The following is an 18,204-nucleotide window of genomic DNA, read 5'->3' as shown; positions in this document are numbered from 1 at the left end:
ATGGATGTGAAATACATCTGAGGATTACATTCAGTTGTCACAACACATTTAAACAGTCTAGGAGGGTTACTGTTGAAATGTTTCCCCACATAAAGTTACATATATATGTAAACACAGGACTTTGTGGATTGGAGGGAATGTAATCATCTCCATCTTAACATCGCAAATACCAAGGGGATGGTTGTGGACTTTAAGAGAGGTAGAAGGAGGACATAACCAATACCGATAACCACCCAGAAGCAGAAGTAGTCTTTAACCACAGATACTTTGGTGTGCAGCTCAACAGGAAGTTGGAGCCATGAGGAATAGATAAGGTTTTTCTGTTTGGGATGTGAGACATTATGTCTGTGCTGAAGCTGCCTGCCTTTGTGATGTAAATTTCCTGAAAAGAATAAAATAAGGATTGGCTTTTCCAAACATCTACATTAGAGGCAATTGCAATGAGTAGAGTTGCAATTAGAATCAACTGAAGCTACCAAGCTGGAAACACATCTCACAAGAACCCCACTTGAACCCCGAGGTCTCCAAAGTACCAGACAAATTCACCTCCATCGGGACAAATGCGAGCATAAGCATTCATCCCGAACGAAACAACAACTTCAGTCATCAGTGAAATGTTTCTGACGCATCATTAATACATTTAGCAGACTGCTTATCTTATCTGTCACAGTGCATCTGTGACAGATATACATGTTCATAACAGCACCACAGGCACCAGGGGGCCTTTGAAGTCCTGCTCATCTTTAACAACGGTGGGAGAGTGACAGGAGTACAGCAGACAGCATATGCCGCTGCAGTACGGATTAATGACACTTCCTCTTCTTAAAAGATCAAGCATTTGTTTTATGACAGGCTGGGGTACCGTCAGGGAACAGAAAATACACTGAAATACAAGATGGATAAGAGTGTATACTAACAGTGTATTTATGGTTAACACTAAAGAGAAGTAAACAGGGGAACACAGAGTGGAGCTAATACACCATTAAAACAAATAACAGAGATAACTGGAAAACTAAATAAAAACCACAGGGATGCTACAAAAACACAACCAGTTATTAAAAAAAATAATAATCCTGTTCATTTTCAAAACTGAAGAGCTGCTCATACACACTCTGAAGTGCCTGAATTAGTGTACCCGCTTTAAAGGCAAAATAATGACACAATGGCCTTCAATCAAAAAAAAAAAAAAAAAGGTGATGAACAGCCGGCCGTGAATTAATCAAAATTCAAATGCCACTTGATATCTCAGGCCAAAGTGCTTGTAACAGTTCAATTAGTAGAAAATGAATACCACAGACCTGTTGAAAGGTTGAGTGGTTTAACTACTCATACTAATGAATACTCATACATACGAATACTACTCATTCACAGATTTTATATGATGCCCAACTATATACTAGGGTTACACACATCTAAGTTCCTTATCACTATCCTTGAGATAGCAGGATTGGCATTGATGTCCAAGTATATTTTGTCTTACCCAAACACTTGACATCTCCCACTGCGTAGGCTGAGGCGGCCCGGGGCTTGTTAGTGACCAAGGCCAGCTCCCCGAAGTACTGACCCCTGGTACAGCGTGTTATCTCCACCTCCGCATTGTCTGCGTGGCCTGCCTTCGTCTGCAGGAGAGGGGGGAGGAGAAAAGGGAACAGGATTAGGTTAGGAGCCTCAACCCCGAAGCAAGAGGCACTCAGCAGACTGAGCAGACAATCATGATTCCCATAGTTGCTAGGCAAATAGAGGACACGCTTTTGTGTTGTGATGGATTTCAATGGAGAGTGTGGGTTGCTATTGTGCTGTACAGAAATTACCTGGTGAAAGAATATAATCAGGCTTTTGTCTAACTGCATACTGTTAAACCAGTAAGTATGATCCTAAGTTTTCTGCTTATAGAAATGCGCACTGAAAGTACATTCATTCAAAGAAGTTGAGCTTCTTACTTTACTCTTCATCATGATCTTGACCTCCCCAGACTCTACAATGTAGAAACAATCAGCTTTGTCTCCCTGAGGAGACAGAAAAGACACTTATAAATATAGTGCTCTATATGAATGTAAAGACCTTCAACGCTGCAGCGTGAAACTACATCTGATAAATGCATCTCTCACCTGTGTGATGATACGTTCGGCATCTGTGAACTGCTTTGCTCCTAATACATCGACTAGCTTCATCCTCTCTGTTGCCTGGAAAGAGAGAAGACAAACATTTAAGGGAAAATGGCAATATTGTAGAAGAAATGCATCAAAAATGTTGCAAATACCCCCAAAGTCAATCCCAGCTCATCTCAGATTCATCAATCACATTCTTATACTTTCTGCTGAACTTTAGACTCTTTAATATGAGGGGGAGGGGGTGGGGGTGGGGGGGGACCTAAACTGAGTAAGATGAGGCTTATTTCAAACCAATCCAAGTATAACTCACCTCCAGTGATTTGAGTAGGGGCACTGACTCAATGAAACACTCGTACATCCTCCTCTTCTTGGCATTGTTCTTTACAATGAGTCTACGAAATGTAGCACGGTCCTAGGAGAGGAAAAATGTCTCTAATAAACAAATACCTCATATAGAGGAAAAAGTCACATCGTTCTTCCTCTGCTTGGCCAGCAGGTGGAGCTGCAGCGGCAAAAGACATTACAAAGCCACTGGCTCCATTCATAGATTACAGGAGTCCATTCTTAACATGCTTCAGCATCACAGCCTATTAAACTGTGTTCAGTCACAGAAACAGCTCCCAGCCTTCACAGTGCAAACCTCTGGAGACAATTTTCAATGAAAACAGTTTAAACCTGAGCTTTACAGACCCGTACAGGCTGCTATACTATTACAACAGATGTACAACAGCTGATGTAAGTTCAAAGGGGTCATAACTGAAATGTTACTGACAAACAAAGAACAAAATGGAGTTAGAAAATGCTTAATAATGTGGAGTTTCGTGTAGGTGGTGGCTTTAGAAAAGGATTTAAAGTGGATTATAAGTTCTTACCAGTCCCCATAGCGCTCCGTCCTGGGTGGCTACAATGGTGGCGGCACGTGGCGTGTTGTACATGAGTGCCAGCTCTCCAAAGCTGCCCTTATTGTTATACTGACCCACGCATTTTCCTGATACCACTATGTCATACACACCCCTGGAGAGAAGGCGAGAGAGCGATTGACAGAAGGTTAGAAATAACAAGAAGCCAGCAGCAGAGTCTCAAAGTGAGAAAAGTAGGGCACTTGGACAGAGCTGCAGTTTCAAAGAAAGTGATTCAAGATCTGCATAAACATTTTATGGCTTCTTCCTCTGACTGTGTTCAACCTGTCCACAAGCTTTGAAAAAATGTACCATTTTAGTTGCTATAAGAGGTTTTTTGATGACAGTCATCACTGATCACCCAAAATGAGTAATGTTTATTAACTACAAAATGGTGTACATGGTTATCTATTTACAGAGCATCTCTAGCCTGTGGATAGGACCGTGATAGTGTGGCACACTTGGTGACTTGTGCTTATTCTTAAAAAGAAAAACAACACAAAACAACAGAATGCATTGATTTGCAAATCATTTCAATGCTATATTTCAGTAATGTAAGCACATAAAGATGCTGCAATGTTCTGTGAAGCTATCTAAAATGGATTGATGGGCGCGCATAGGTATAACCAGGGAAAACGTATCACTGCAAAAAATACCTGAACTTACTTAATTTGAAGAGCATCTCAGAGAGGAAGTAAAGATGGAGAAGTGTCTATTTCCCTGAGAAATACTGTGTAAGAAGAAGCTCAATAATTTGTAATAAATCTCTTAGTGTAATATAACAAAGAAAATCTTTGTTTCCAAGGGACAAGGCTGAAAACTAACAGTGAACAGGCAGAATCATAAGGCCCCGAGGAGGCACTACATTTAAAACATAAAAGATTTTATAATGGAAAAATCAGTGGGTACATACAAGCTCAGGAACACGTGTGAAAAACACTGTCAGCAATGAATAAAAGTGTAAATGACACATCCTCTGGGCACAAGCTCATTTAGGTAGAGAGGTGCGATCAGGACTGCACCATTCAAAATAAGCATCTGCGATTTCTATGGGCTGGAGGCATTAGCTCACATGTTTGTGGACCACCGACTCTGAACAAGCAATGCAAATTTTGAAGTAGTACATGCTGCTGTATCTGTATCAGCCTGACTATAGCAAACTACTTTCTTACAACATTATAGCTCCACAGTAAGAGTTTTTGGGGTGATAAACTGATCTGACTGCAGTCCAGGGCCGTCGCTTATTAAAAGCATCTGGTACATTATGAAATGCAAAATACCACAGAGGATTGCATGAACCGCTCAAAATATTTAGTGAGAATGACAACACATTTCACTATTATAACTCCAACAGTACCATTAGCCATGCTTGAAAGAAAATGTGATTAACAAAAGTCTGAACCTTTCTAAAATGTGGTACTGGCATCAAATTTAAAATGATCATATATTTTTCAAACTCAAGAAAATTCCTCACTTTTACCATTTTCTGTTTTGTCATTGTTCTTCTACCAATTAAATGTACTTCAAATGTTTTGCTAATCATTCCATTCAAATTCTTTCATTTTACAAAGCATCCTGTTTTGCAATCCATTATGTAAAAGATTTAATAGCAGGAAAACATGACAGGAAAACAGTTGGATTTGTTATATTATCCCACTGTCTAATAAAAAAAAAAGGTTATAGTGCCTACTTGACTCATTGAGACTAATGCTTCAGTTGAACTCTCCCTCTCTGTCTGCACGAGGATTAAACCTGGAGTAGGTAATTTGCAGCGTTGTTGCTTGGCAGGATTAACCCCTCATTTTGTAGGCTAGCCAGTCTTCCCATTGGCTGCGTAGAGGGGATAAAACCCTATCGGTGGTGAGTGAGTATTAGCTTACGTCGACTGGATTATCATGACGGAGGGAACAATGATAACCTGTTTCACCAGCTGCCTGAAGTTAAGATGTAGCTACAGATGAGTGAGAAAGTTAAGTAGTGAAGGATCTGGTGGATCTGTTCATTGCAAATCAATGCAAACTTGTTCGATGTGGTCACCTTCATCCTATGGTGAGACCATTCTGCCATTCATAGGGCAAGAGAAGTTAATGAATGGCTTTATGATGTGATTCAAATCCATTGATAAATTAGAATTTAAAATGAATTAAATTTAAATGATAGTAGATATGATATGAGATCTGAAAGCTGTATTAGCATTGCATGTGTTAAATCCTTCTGGTAGAGTTTCATAGATTTGTAGAATCCATGCCAAAGCGGATTAAAGCTGTTGCAAGTTACTTCGACAATTTTATAGCCTCTCTTTTCTTCCCCCCTCTAGACCCATCTGTATGTGTTGTTCACACATTATTCAACAACCAAACAGGTGTGAAACCTGGTGGTCACTGATAAATTTCATGCTTGGATAAATATGTCTGGGTCAATATAAACAAAGAGCCATGATTCTTTCACCACCTCTGTTTCTTCATTCAACCACTAGGAATAACATCACACTAACGTAGTTCAGTGCTTTTGAACTCAAAGTGTTTCTAGTGTTAAATGTACTTTCTTGATAAACTGCAGCAAACGAGAAAGCGACGAGTATATTTGTGGAACTGCGGCTCAAGGACAAACGGATGTTTCTTCCTGCACTTAGGGGATGTGTACATACTTTTTCTAAGCACACCCTTGGGCACAGCCTTCAGTGATGTTTAAACTAGATACACGGTGCAAATGCTCAATATCAGTAAACAGAATCAAAAAATTATTTTGGGCACTGAGCTTCACAGTGATTTGAAAATATATAAGACATTACAGCTTTCATGAGAAAAATCCAGGCAGGAGAGAAAGATTACGCAACTTAATGATTTCAAAACTGAAACTTTTAATTTAATGATTACAGTAATAACACTTTAAGTAATCACGGCTGAAAGCAACAATGATCCTTTTTCACATCTTTCACGTCACTCCTCCCATTATATATTTACTCCTCATCCTTGAGGAGCTCTGAAGGTTTTCTAGCCACTTCCAGTCTTAGAGGCTTTAGAACTGACTGTCTATGATTTTGTTAAGTGGACATTTACCATATAGTGGCACACACGCCAGCTACACAAACCCATTTTGTTATGCCATTCAGAATCAGCTGACAGCAGAAACAGACCAATCTGTTTAAGCTGATTAATAATACGACACCATAAGGAAAGCAGGAGATGTCTATAATACAAATATGCCTCAGTGACATAAGAAAAAGATTAAATGGGAAACAAGCAATGTTGCTTTATCCTATTATGTTCACTGCTTTTCTTTTCTGTTTATCCCTTCGTCTCTCTGTGTGTCCATGTTCACACCCCACCCTGCTCGTGACATTAGCTGCCACCTACACTTTGCACAGGCTAGGAAAAAAACCACAGGATAGTATATGATCAGGCAGGCATGCTGCTCATAAAGGTCACTGCATGTCTCATGTACAGGGAGCACGCTGTGTTTAAAAGTGTTTATGCAGATGAAACGATAGCACACGAGTGGAACTGCACTGATATGAGCCATGCCAAGAATGAACTGAGGCCAGGGTGGGACAAACGTTGGCAGGCCACCAGAAACACAGTGGGAAGTTCTTTCTTCAGTGGTAGAGGTTAAAAACTGAGATCTTAAGGTCAGGCTTTTTTCAGTGCAAGTAATCCCTAAGTCATTCTTAAGTAATCACTTTGGTTAGAGTAATGTAAGCAACAAAGAGATGCTATATCCTACAAGAGCACTGTAGTCTTCGAGATCACCATGGAAACCTTTCAAGTTGCATCTAACATTTTAAAGTACAAAACTCTTGAAATGAACTTAAAATGTTTGTATTTCACCAAGGCCTGAGAAAGCTACCACAGCAATCAGCACAACTTCCTGCAGACGAATGAGTAATTATAATTTTCCAATCACAATGTGTTAATTTTTCCATATTAAATATAACGCAGAGGGTATATTTAATGCAAGTTAACTTTAACCTGGCGTGTAAAGACCTGTGAACGCACCATGTGTTTACATTAACAATACAGCAGGTGAAATACACAGCTCCACTAATACCATAAACACAGATACACACGCCTGTCAAACCTGAACAATGCACAAACCCAAGCCCAACTGTTATGACCAGCAGTCACAACTTATTTACTGATTTCTAAAATAACAGCCGTGCTTTTTTTTAAACTACCTTCTACTTATTTCTTAATTACCATAATATACTTTCTAAGTGATATCACTATGTCAGATCTAGTTGGCAGTTGTTTAGGATGTAATGGAAGGATTTATTGTTTTATACTTTAGGAGGCTCATAATTGTCTGACTCTTTTCCATACAGACTGATTAGTTATGCTGTAAAACACCATCACTGGCCTTTTTGCCATCCAGCCTAGCCTAAATAAACAGGCTGTATTTGAATAAACAAACAGTCCCAGTTTTAATGATCTGACACGGGCATCTGCTTCTTACCTCTCTATGACATAGAAGTTGTCTCCATCGTGTCCCTGGTCTATGACGTGCTCCTGAGGCTTAACAATCAACTCAAACATAGCGTCCAGCACCTGTGAGAACTGCTCCTTCATACGGGAACAGAAAAAGGATGTCAGCCACAAATGAGGAAGATGAGTAACAGGGAAAATATATTTTGTGTGCGCATGCGCTTGTGCATCAATAATTTCAGTTAGCTTCTGTGTGTGTGTTGCTCCTGAAGGGAGACGAGATGAAATTTAATTATCCCATCAGGGAAATGGTATTAGAAAATACACAAGGGAAAGGAAGAGGACCATTTTTGAGTCCACAATACAATATTTTTTTTCACATTGTCAGATTTACCCCAACAGCAAATGACTTTAAGAAACATAATTTACCTGTGCTGTTTATGTGACCCAAACAACACAGTAATTCATTGCACACACAAACACCACAAGTAGTAATATAGCATTATTTGCATGTAACTCTACTGCACTGTACCCTCTCGATGCTTCAGATTTACTCTTTGCAGGGTGGATAAAAAAATGTTTGAGTATTTTACGTATCTCATAGCATGCAGGAAACCTGAATAAACAAATGGGGAAAGTTAATAATAAATATTGTTTCATGGCCTCACTGACAGGTTTAATGAGGAAGCATCCCTTCAGGAATCATTCTTTGTTCAACCTTTTTTTTTTTTTTTTTTTTTTTAAATAGTTTTATCCATTGCTAACCATCCGTGTACACATCTCTTCCTGTTTTGTTTTTTTGTTTGTGTGACTGATTTACTTGATCTAGTGTTTTGAAGAGTAGGATGTCTCGGCAGGCCTCTTGCAGTCTGCAGCGCTGTTCGTCTGTTTTTGGGTGAACCACTCTGGGTTCAGTGTCCTCGTCATCCTCGTCTGGGTTTAATGGTTCCGCACACACTACAGACAAAGAAATCCAGGTAAAAAATACAGTATTCTACTACTCCTTCAGAGTAAGCATTAAGCCACTTCAACCAAAAACATAATTACAGTACGGTGCAAAAGTTTGGACCCATCCCCATTCATTTATATTTTGTTAGGAAAATGGGAAATACATGCAGTGATTTACTGAAACAAGCAAACATACATGGAAATATTCTTCAATACAGCCTGAACTCTCTTATGCAATCTTTCTTGTATTTTTTTAAGTAGTCTTCAAGGATAGTTCTCCAGGCTTCTTGAAGGACATTCAAAGTTCTTCTTTAGATGTTGGCTAACTTTTGTTCTGTTTTCTGTCAAGATAATCTCACACTGCTTCAATAATGTTCAGGTCCCAAAGCTACTGTGACTGATGGCATTGCACTATGGGATTTTGTATCCAGGGATGCTTTTACTCCATTGGAAGTCTGTTTGGGATCATTGTCATGCTGAAAAATTAATCTGTTACTAGCAGTGTTGGGACTAACGCGTTATTAAGTAACGCGTTACAGTAACTACGTTATTATTGTGGTAACGAGCACGGTAACTAGTTATTATGCCAAAATCAGGAACGCGTTAGTCGTTACTGGGATTTAGATAGGGTCGTTACTCGTTACTTCGTGTGGTGGCTATCGCGGAGCTTCCACAGATTCTGTAACATTAGCAAGTGGTGGAGGCAGCAGGTGGATGAGGGAAAGGGGACGCAGAAGGAAAAGAGACCCGAGGCGGCCGCCGGTCCAAGTGTGAACTGAACTTCAGGTAAGAAGTTATGACCTGCAGTCTATCTGGGTCAAATATAAACCAAGTTTAGTTGGAGTTTATTTTCGTTATGCTGACTTTTTCCGTACTGCGTACTAGCTAGCACGACGGAGTTTCTATACAGCTGGGTGGGTGCTATGAAGTTAATGATGTTGAACTTTATTTTGTTCATAAGTTATTAGAGTTGCCAACTGTCCTGTCTGGTATTCAGATAAAATATTACGCGTTTCTTATTGAGGCGAAAAGGAACAGTTTGTCCCGTAATTCAGCTACAATGAAAAAGACACAAAGCTGGAGTTATTCTGTGTCTTTCCTGCACAGCTGCCTCTTCTTCTTTCATTCCCCTCCCTCTCCCGTTTCTACTTCAATCATGAAAACTGATCAATGATCAGCTGATCGGCTCTCTTGTTTGTTTATCGCCCACTTTGCGCCAGAAAGAGGAAACCAGCCAATGTCACGTTAAACAACAGCAGCACGTTTAAGCTTGATCAGCAGTTGTTAGAATTTATTTAATATTAATTTCTAGTATCAGCTGATGTTTGCTGGAGCCACAGCTGTAAAGCTGCTGGTCATGATGTCGGTTTGGTTATCTGGTGAGAGGGAAACATGAAGATGAAACCAGGAGATGTCCTTACTGAATCATCAGAGCTGAACAGGTGATGGAGAAACAGGTTTACCTTTTAGGTGACATAAATGAGTTGAAGGGAAGTTATGAACTGTTTCTGAGAGACAGATAACCCCAGGATCCTTTTTTAGGTAGCTGACAGCTGGTAACTGTGCAGGTGCGGATCTAGCAAAGTTTTGCCAGGGGGGCCAGGTAGGGCATTAACAGGGAGAGGTGGGCACAAAGAAATACTTTTCTTTCTTATTCTCATTTAAAATGTCTAGCTTTTAAAAAATAATTATCTGAATCTTACAACAAACGATTGATAGATTGATACATATATACCATCAAGACAGTGAACATCACTGTCACAACAGCGTTTGTTTTCATTCAAAGGCTTTATGATTTTTCCTATAATGGTGGGCCGGTCTCTAGTCAAAACGCCTGGGCCGATTTTTTTGTCCCAGTCCAGCCCTGTATGCAGCTCATCTGCAGTGTGGTGTTACCTACATCTTCCTATTTAGAAGGCAGAATTTCCGAGTTCTGAGTACAATCAAAGCACCACGACTGCAGTTTTTGTGTTGGATGTAAAAGGCGCACATGACGCTGTGACGTAGGCTAGAATCATGACAGCAGTCAATGACGGTCCAGGCGTGGGATTTCTCTCGTGGAAATATGCACATTATCTTTTCCTTTCTATTGGTAGGTGGCACAGTGCACTTGTGGCAAGTAAGCAAGCTAGAAGACTGGCAAAGTTATGGAAGCAACACATTAATAAGAGAATTCTGAGTAAAACCAAAGTTACTTTCCCTAGTAACTAGTTACTCTGAAAGTAACGAGTAACTTGAAGTAACTGAGTTACTTTTGATAGAAGTAACTAGTAATGTAACTAAGTTACTATTTTAAAGTAACTTACCCAACACTGGTTACTAGACACTTTATCTGTTTTGATTTTATATACTATTTGTTTGTTTGTTTGTTAGTTTGCTTGTTTTAATCAATTTTAAATCCTTGTTTTTGTTTCTAATATATATGTAAAGCACTTTGAATCACCTTGTTGTTGAATTGTGCTATACAAATAAACTTGCCTTGCCTTTCCAAATAGTATTGTATGCTGCATCAAAATCTGATGGCATTTTTTGTGATTCTTCATAACTTCTTGTCCATTTTGACAAGACCCAACACCTCTGGCTGAAATGCAGCCTGAAACCACTATAAAGCCTTCACCATGGTTTAAATATGGCTGCAAACTCTCACTGCTGCACCTTTTTCCTGTCCTCCTGTCTACATGTCTGCAACCATTTTCAGTCCAGTTCTTGTGGAATGTGGCATACCTCAGCCTTTTCTCCACATCTACCTTAACCTCCTAGGACCTGGCGCCCACATATGTGGACATCACATTTTGGTATGTCTAGACCAAAATAATACATTTTGCTCTTCAAGGGCCTGATATCCACTTACGAGGACATTATACTGCCACTGTTCTATCGAAATTTTAAACGAATGTCCTCCTATGTGGATCTCATTTCTCTCAGAAACAAAAATCAGGTAAAAAAAAAAAAAAAAAATTGGAAATTCTTTGTTTTTACATTCATCAGATCCCAAAAGTCAAATCAAAGAGAAATTAAAAATGCATGCCATGAAAGAGTTCGGGTCTTAAGAATGGCTTCAGCACAGCCATTATTCTACTGAGACTGTTTCAGTGAATACTTGATGGATCAACTAAAAGAAAAGCATCTTTCAGGCCATGTGTCAGGTTTTTGCTGGATTTTTTTCTTGTAAGGACATGACTTTCAGGTATTGTTCATCTGCTGGAGACAGTTTTGTTTTTTTTATTTTAGGGCTGCCCCTTCTTTTCAGCCAATAGCTTCTTTGTTGATCACTTTGTTAGTGGAAAACAAATACAATTTCATGCCTGCGTTATTGCTAGGATTTTTTGTAGATTTAACTACAGAAATGGAAACAAATTATGTGGTATTATGGCTTGTTTTGTTATGTGTAGAAGCAACACTGGTTCATCGTTGAATTAAGTAGGTTTTTTTTTTTTAACTCCTTAATGATTCATATGTTAGTGTCAAGTCTTTAAAAAAGATTGCTCTGAGAAAGGTCAGATGTGAGTGAGTGTAACAGCAGCCAATATATAGACCTTTAGAAAGTCTGGAGAATTATTACTCAAGACAAAAAAAAAACAAAAAAACTGAAGGAAGTCTGGCTGCTTGGCAGCAAAATATAATCAAAATAAGGGGGCTCAAGAGTTTTGCATAGCACTGTATAATAACTTCACCAAGCTATAAATAATCAGGACAAGAAGGCATACAAAAATGTAATAAGATTGTTATAAACATACCAAAAACTTGCCTTAAAAACCTTGTCAAAAATACACTACTCTGTCCCTTACATTGTAAACTGGTAAGCTAATTTACTAATTTAACTTCAAAATGAACCACTCTTAACAGCCCAGAGTCCATTCAACAAAAAGTGTGTGTATGTAAGATAATTATGTTTGTAAGATAATTTAATTTTCTCACATTCTTCTGGACAAGGAAAAACAAACAAATGTTTCTACACACAAGCGTAGGGAAAGAGAGGACCGTCACTATTTATCTGTTTCCTCCACCTCTGTAGAGAGAGACACCACTTCTCACAAAACACATTAATGCCTCCGTGTGTGTGTGCAAGAGTAGAGTCTTCTATTCCAGCAGTCATATCAATGATGTCTGATGCAGTGTGATCTCTAGAGAGTCAATGTGCTAACTCATTTGTTTCAGTTTGAAGAAATAAATATGCAAAAGTGTGAGTTTCAGTGCTCTTCAGTTTAGAATATGGTAGTTAATTAGGAGTGAGAACACAATCTCAAACAATGAGGCATCACACCCACAAAGGTAATGGACATATTGGATCATCCAAATAGGTTATTCCTTACTTTTTCTGCCCCAAAATACAAGTGTTTGGACCAAACGCTGTATTATTAAAAAAGAAAATAATGATGATAAGTGCATTTTTTGATTTAAAGCACAGTTTAAAAGCTCCAAGGCTGAATTTTTTGTTTAACACTTTAAACTACGTAATCAGAAATTCCTTTACTTAGCACGTCCTTGGAAAGCGGCCCTCTCCCCCCAACTATTTGTTCTTGCATTAGAGCGGCCAGAAACTCTGAGCAGATCATATTAACTGCTACAATACAAAGCAGGATTCTCATAATATCACTGTACAGAGAGGATATTTTGATTTATAGTGCCAAGCCACAACAAACGATGCCCCATCTTTGTTTAATTAACTTATTTGGAAGTGTTGTCAGACACTGCACTAGACGGTCTGAAAGCGAAATCATGCCTGTTACTAAATGAACCACAGACCAGTGGTTTAATATCACAAAATAATCTAATTATTAAGGAATCCTAATTACAAGACAATGCCAAGAAGGTTTTAGGCAAACATCTTTGTATCTAAATAACAATCTCCTTGTGAAATTAGTCACATATTAAGTTTTGGATGCTACACCTACCTAGCCATTTAGAAAAGTAAAGAGTAAATGCTTTTGTGTAACTATTGGATGACATCATTACACCTTTTCTGGACAGTATTCTACTCCCTTTTCTTCTCTTATGCATTTAAGGGCAGACTACACCTTTGTTTTTAATGAAACACACGGACAACGCATTTCTTTGGATTTTGGCTGCCTTTTAGATATATTGCAAAATCTGATCGTAGTTTTCTGGGTTCATAATTTCATCAATTTTGACAAGATCCTCAACACCACTGACTGACGTGCAGCTTGAAAAGCATGGCAGGGCCTCCACCATGTTTTACAGATGGCTGTAGACATTGTTGAACCTCTTTTTCCTTCTCCATCAATACCAACAGAAATTTTAAACAAAAATTTCAAATTTGGATTCATCACGCCGTAAGACCTGTCCCAACTGACTTTCAATCCAGTTCTTGTAAAATTTGGGGATTCGTGGGATATTTGTTCATCTGGTGTAAGTTGTTGTTTGTTTTTTTGTGTATGTTTTTTAAGGCCTATAACCTCTTCCTTTATCCTCCACTTCTACAGTTTTCCAAATAGCTCTAAACCCATTTTCAAACTGTTTTCTTTGGGATTTTTTTAAAAGATTAAACTTTTTAAACAACTGGAGCAAATTTGTTTTTGCAACAGGCTGTTAGTAACAAATTGCCTCAGGATACAATTGAAAATTGATTGTCTGCTATGTGTAGATACAGGACTGATTCATTCATTCAAAGAGAAAAAAAAAAGAAAAGCATCCTGTGTAAAAGGTCAGGGCCCGTATCCCTAAAGATTCTGAGAATCCTCTCAGAGAGCTCCTAATTTAACCTAAAAATTCCTTGCCAGGAGTTTTAGCTTAGAAGTGATTCCAGAACATTTTCAGTGAACTCTGAGCAAGGAATGGATGGAAAATCCTATCTTAGTGAGGAGGTGTGGTTGACCCCGTTGCTAGGTATGAGTCATCATTTCAAAAGCCGTGATTGGTTGATCCTACAAGTTTGATGGAAATTAGCTTTTGGTGATAATGAGCAAAGGATGTACCCTCAAATCAATAAACATAATTATACACTCTAATCTTATGCTGACTGTAATTGTAAATAATATTTCACATTCAAGAAATTCAGTGATGACTTGGGACAGACCCAAGTAGTCACTGCTGCATTGTTGCATTTTCCCGGTTGCCAAATACCTCAGGGTTGTGATTACTTTCGTCTCCGGTGTAATAGCGTTGTGGCGTCGAGTTGGTGAAGTAATTGCATCTCTAAGGAGATCCACCACAAACATGATTCCTGCACGATCCAATAATTCCCTGTCATCCAGTGTTTGCAGGACTTCTCTCCTGCCTCTTCTGTTGGCCATTTTGTGCAGCTACTTAGGGGAACTCCTAAGCCACTAAAAGTCCTCTTCCCTGCTCTTAGCAGATCTCGCCTTAGGAGCCCTTTTAAGCGCTAGGAATCTTGAGGAATAGCTTTTATATTAACTGGGATTGTCGTGTCACTTTTAGGGGAAATTCTAAGAAAACGTCATGACTCTGAGAATTTTCTTAGAATTTGGCCGCTAGGAGCCACTTTTTGCACAAAGATTCTTTAGGGATACGGGCCCAGGAATATACGTTGGACTAAAAATGCGTGAAAAAGCAGCCAAACTCCAAAGAAAACCTTTGAAAGACCTTCAAAAAGAACTACTGCTCAAGACTACTTTAAAAATAAAAAAGTGTGGCTCCTCATAAAATATAATGAAACAAGGGGAGCTTAAGACTTTTGCAAAGAACTGTACATCACAACCAAAATGCCAAAAAAATTAAAAATGAAGCCATCATTGAATATACATACAAATGCCTGAAAAGGAAAACTACAAACATGGGCCTTCGTTTCTGAAGAAGCTTTGCAGTGACATCTCTGGGAAACATTTCGAGGAGCACAGTGACGCTCCATCTTTGTTGCTATATTAAAGCAATTCTTCCTCATGGATCAGAAGGGATCATCGTGTCTTACAACATTACCACAACAAAGGTTGTGGCACCACACAGTATCTTTGTCAACAAAGAATATTTGAACAGTTTTGTTTACCAAATCATAGCAACAAGGACCTCTGGGCAGCAAAATGTCATTGTTCTAAATTAGCTTTTAAAAAAAGAAAAGAAAAAACAAAGAAAAAAAGTTGTTAAAATGTGCAATTTCTGTTAAAATGTGCAATTTCTCCAAGGAAACCATAAGACTGTGGTAAAGACAGGAGGTCAGTAATGATAAAACAGCAGTGCAGATAAACATCAGGGGACACACCCAGAGCCTAATCAAAGTGCAGCGCTCTGTGACGGCTGACGACATTCAGCCACTCGTGTAAACACTACAGAAGTATGACGGAGCGTGAGAAAACAAGAGCACAGTGCACACCAAACCACAGACGCTAAAGCACAGAAACAGAGACGAGGCAGACACACAAGACCCAAAACACACCACAGTGAAGCTTCTTAACACTGTTGTACATTTGTGACGTGCACAAATACAGTGATTACCCCCCCAAAAAATGCCTAAACACCGTTCTACTGCAAAAGCAGATACTAAGCAGCCCCACAGGCACGCACACACACAAATAAACTGTTGGTAAGCTGTTTTGGCAGTGATGTATGTAATGTCACCAATGGTGTGGTTTACACTTGGGGGACATGACGTCAAACACACACAAACACACGCCGGTGAACTTACCTGACACTCTCCTGTTGAATCTGCTTGGTGGTGGAGCTGTGAACAGACAGAAAGAAAGAATTATGTTTCAATGTGGTGACATTTAATACAATTTCATGATTATATGGAAGAAAAAAAATCCATATAACTATTTTGTGCTCTGAACAGACGGTGTTCATAATTGAAGGAGATTGGACAAAAGGTAGACAGACAGAAATAATGAGACTAAAAGTGGGACACATTCAGAGATGCAGGTGGGCAAGAAGATTTAGAGAGAAACCAAGTGCAACCAGGAGAGATTTAGGCTAAGAGATATGAGAACGCAACAAAGAGCATTTTCAGATTAGCACAGTTATCAGTCTCTTTATACACATTAATGAGCAGTGACTAAAGACACCAGCATACACACACAAACTTTCCCTGAGCTGAAGAGATGCATTTTTTCATGACTACAAAGTGGAAAAATAAAACAAAAGTTGATCACAAAAAAACAAAACAAAATAACTTAATAAGGAAGTCTCAGATGCATGTTTACAAGTAAAACATTTCTAACTAATTGTACGTGTAATTAAGGTTACCGGTATGCTGGAATAAAATCCAGCTGACAGATCACATTACATGTAATAATCATTTGGTTGCCTAAATAAGCAACACAATCCCCCCCCCAGGTTTCTGCATTCAGAGGTTTGCGGTTTGTTTATATTTTGTTTCGACAAGACGACTTGTATGCACGCCAGTGTAGCCAGCTTCAAGCTGCTGCAAAGCACTGTTTGGATGCACAGATGCTGCTGGGGCGCTGTTAACATTTTTGAGCCGCCAGGGTAGCACATGTGATCTGTCTCTGCTTTCAAATTCAGCTTTCAAGGACTCAAAACAGCATGCACCTCCACTACCAGTATGTAACGGTAATCGCTGCAGATCAATGCAATGTGATGAAGAAAAAACAAAATATGAGGCGGCATGATGTGTTTTTCTGAGTTCTGCTCATCCCAGATTGGGCAATAAAAAACAATGTATTCCTGAAACCCAAAGCTAAACGCATTGTACTCTGTACAAACTAAACAAACACTGAGCCAAATAATGGTCAATGCATTTACATTAATAACTGCATATTTACAAAGATGCTTATCAAATTGAGTCACGTTCATTCAAGTGGATGAAGTGCACTATGAACTCAGATTACAATACAGTTTCAGATGTGACATGTGTAAAATAAAGTGGAGCAACCCTTCTTTTATTACACTGCCCTATAATTTATAAATAAGAGCAATCATGAAAAAGTCCCTTTATGGCGTCAATCATGATACAAGGAGCAATAAAACAAGAAATGAACTTTGCCTTCAGTCTTGATTAAAACACCTAGTAAAGGCCTTTCTCCTTAGGGACACCAATAAACTTGCATGTATTAATACTGGACTCTTTATCATGCTACAAACGAGCTATCCACAGTGCATACCAGACATGAAAAGTAGGGCTGTAGTCTTAGAGTTAACTGGGTGAGACTACAGCCTGAAACTGGTCTAGTTCTGCGAGTGTAAGCTGACCGTTTGGGCATGGAGCAGCTACACTCACTGCTGGTGCTGCCCCTTTTTGTTGTTTTGGGTTTTTTTTCTTCAGACTTTTCCCAGCTGAGCCACAGGAATACTTGCCAGGAAGCCATCCTTTTGCTCACAATCTTTTCTCCTGGCTTTATGGCCTCTCAAGATCAAGGACCGGTGAGGCCCCGTGGCAAAGAAATTATTAACAGGGCAATGAGCTCTTAAAAGGAAATAAAACAGCTTTAACATTTCTAGCCTGTTTTGGACAATAACACATTAATTTCCTCTGTTACTTTGATAGTTGATTATACAGGAGCTGGCTTTAGCCAATGTTAGTAACAACATTAAATCCAAACACAGGAAAAACATCCTACCTAAATCAGGGAATGTTTCCTGGAAATGTTTCAACAACAACTATAATCAAGTTTAATATCTGGTCATGATTTCAAGTCCTGCGCACTTGACAAAAGAAAATTTTCAGAGTTATGGCAGCCCGGAAGAACACAGCTGGGTATAAATAGATAGCAGTGTAGATGATATGAACAGTGAGATGACATATGTACAGTGAAACAATGTATCAGCAGTGTGTGTGTGTGTGTTAGTTATGGCTGGGAAGTAAAGTATATCTAAAATATATCTACTTTAGTGCATTGATAGGTTTTCAAATGAGATACAAAATGAGACAATATCACTTCTATCTAGACAAAC

The 18,204-nt window shown here is 38.9% G+C and overlaps 1 protein-coding gene across 1 annotated transcript in view; it reads right to left on the bottom strand.

The window, feature by feature from the left end:
• prkar2aa (protein kinase, cAMP-dependent, regulatory, type II, alpha A) overlaps nt 1-18,204 on the bottom strand; it is a 44,349-nt gene that overhangs the window by 1,375 nt on the left and 24,770 nt on the right. Inside the window, exons 3-10 of the mRNA XM_085145157.1 lie at nt 15,980-16,015; nt 8,252-8,388; nt 7,463-7,569; nt 2,984-3,125; nt 2,422-2,523; nt 2,109-2,183; nt 1,941-2,006; nt 1,481-1,619 (exon numbers count right to left, since the gene is read on the bottom strand). Coding sequence (XP_085001283.1) covers nt 1,481-1,619; nt 1,941-2,006; nt 2,109-2,183; nt 2,422-2,523; nt 2,984-3,125; nt 7,463-7,569; nt 8,252-8,388; nt 15,980-16,015 — 804 coding nt within the window. The remainder of the gene's footprint in view (nt 1-1,480; nt 1,620-1,940; nt 2,007-2,108; nt 2,184-2,421; nt 2,524-2,983; nt 3,126-7,462; nt 7,570-8,251; nt 8,389-15,979; nt 16,016-18,204) is intronic.

This window comes from Neolamprologus multifasciatus, chromosome 20 (genome assembly GCF_963576455.1).
Source record: "Neolamprologus multifasciatus chromosome 20, fNeoMul1.2, whole genome shotgun sequence".
In the NCBI taxonomy this organism is placed as follows: Eukaryota; Metazoa; Chordata; class Actinopteri; order Cichliformes; family Cichlidae; genus Neolamprologus; species Neolamprologus multifasciatus.
This window is presented reverse-complemented; position numbering and strand designations above follow the sequence as displayed.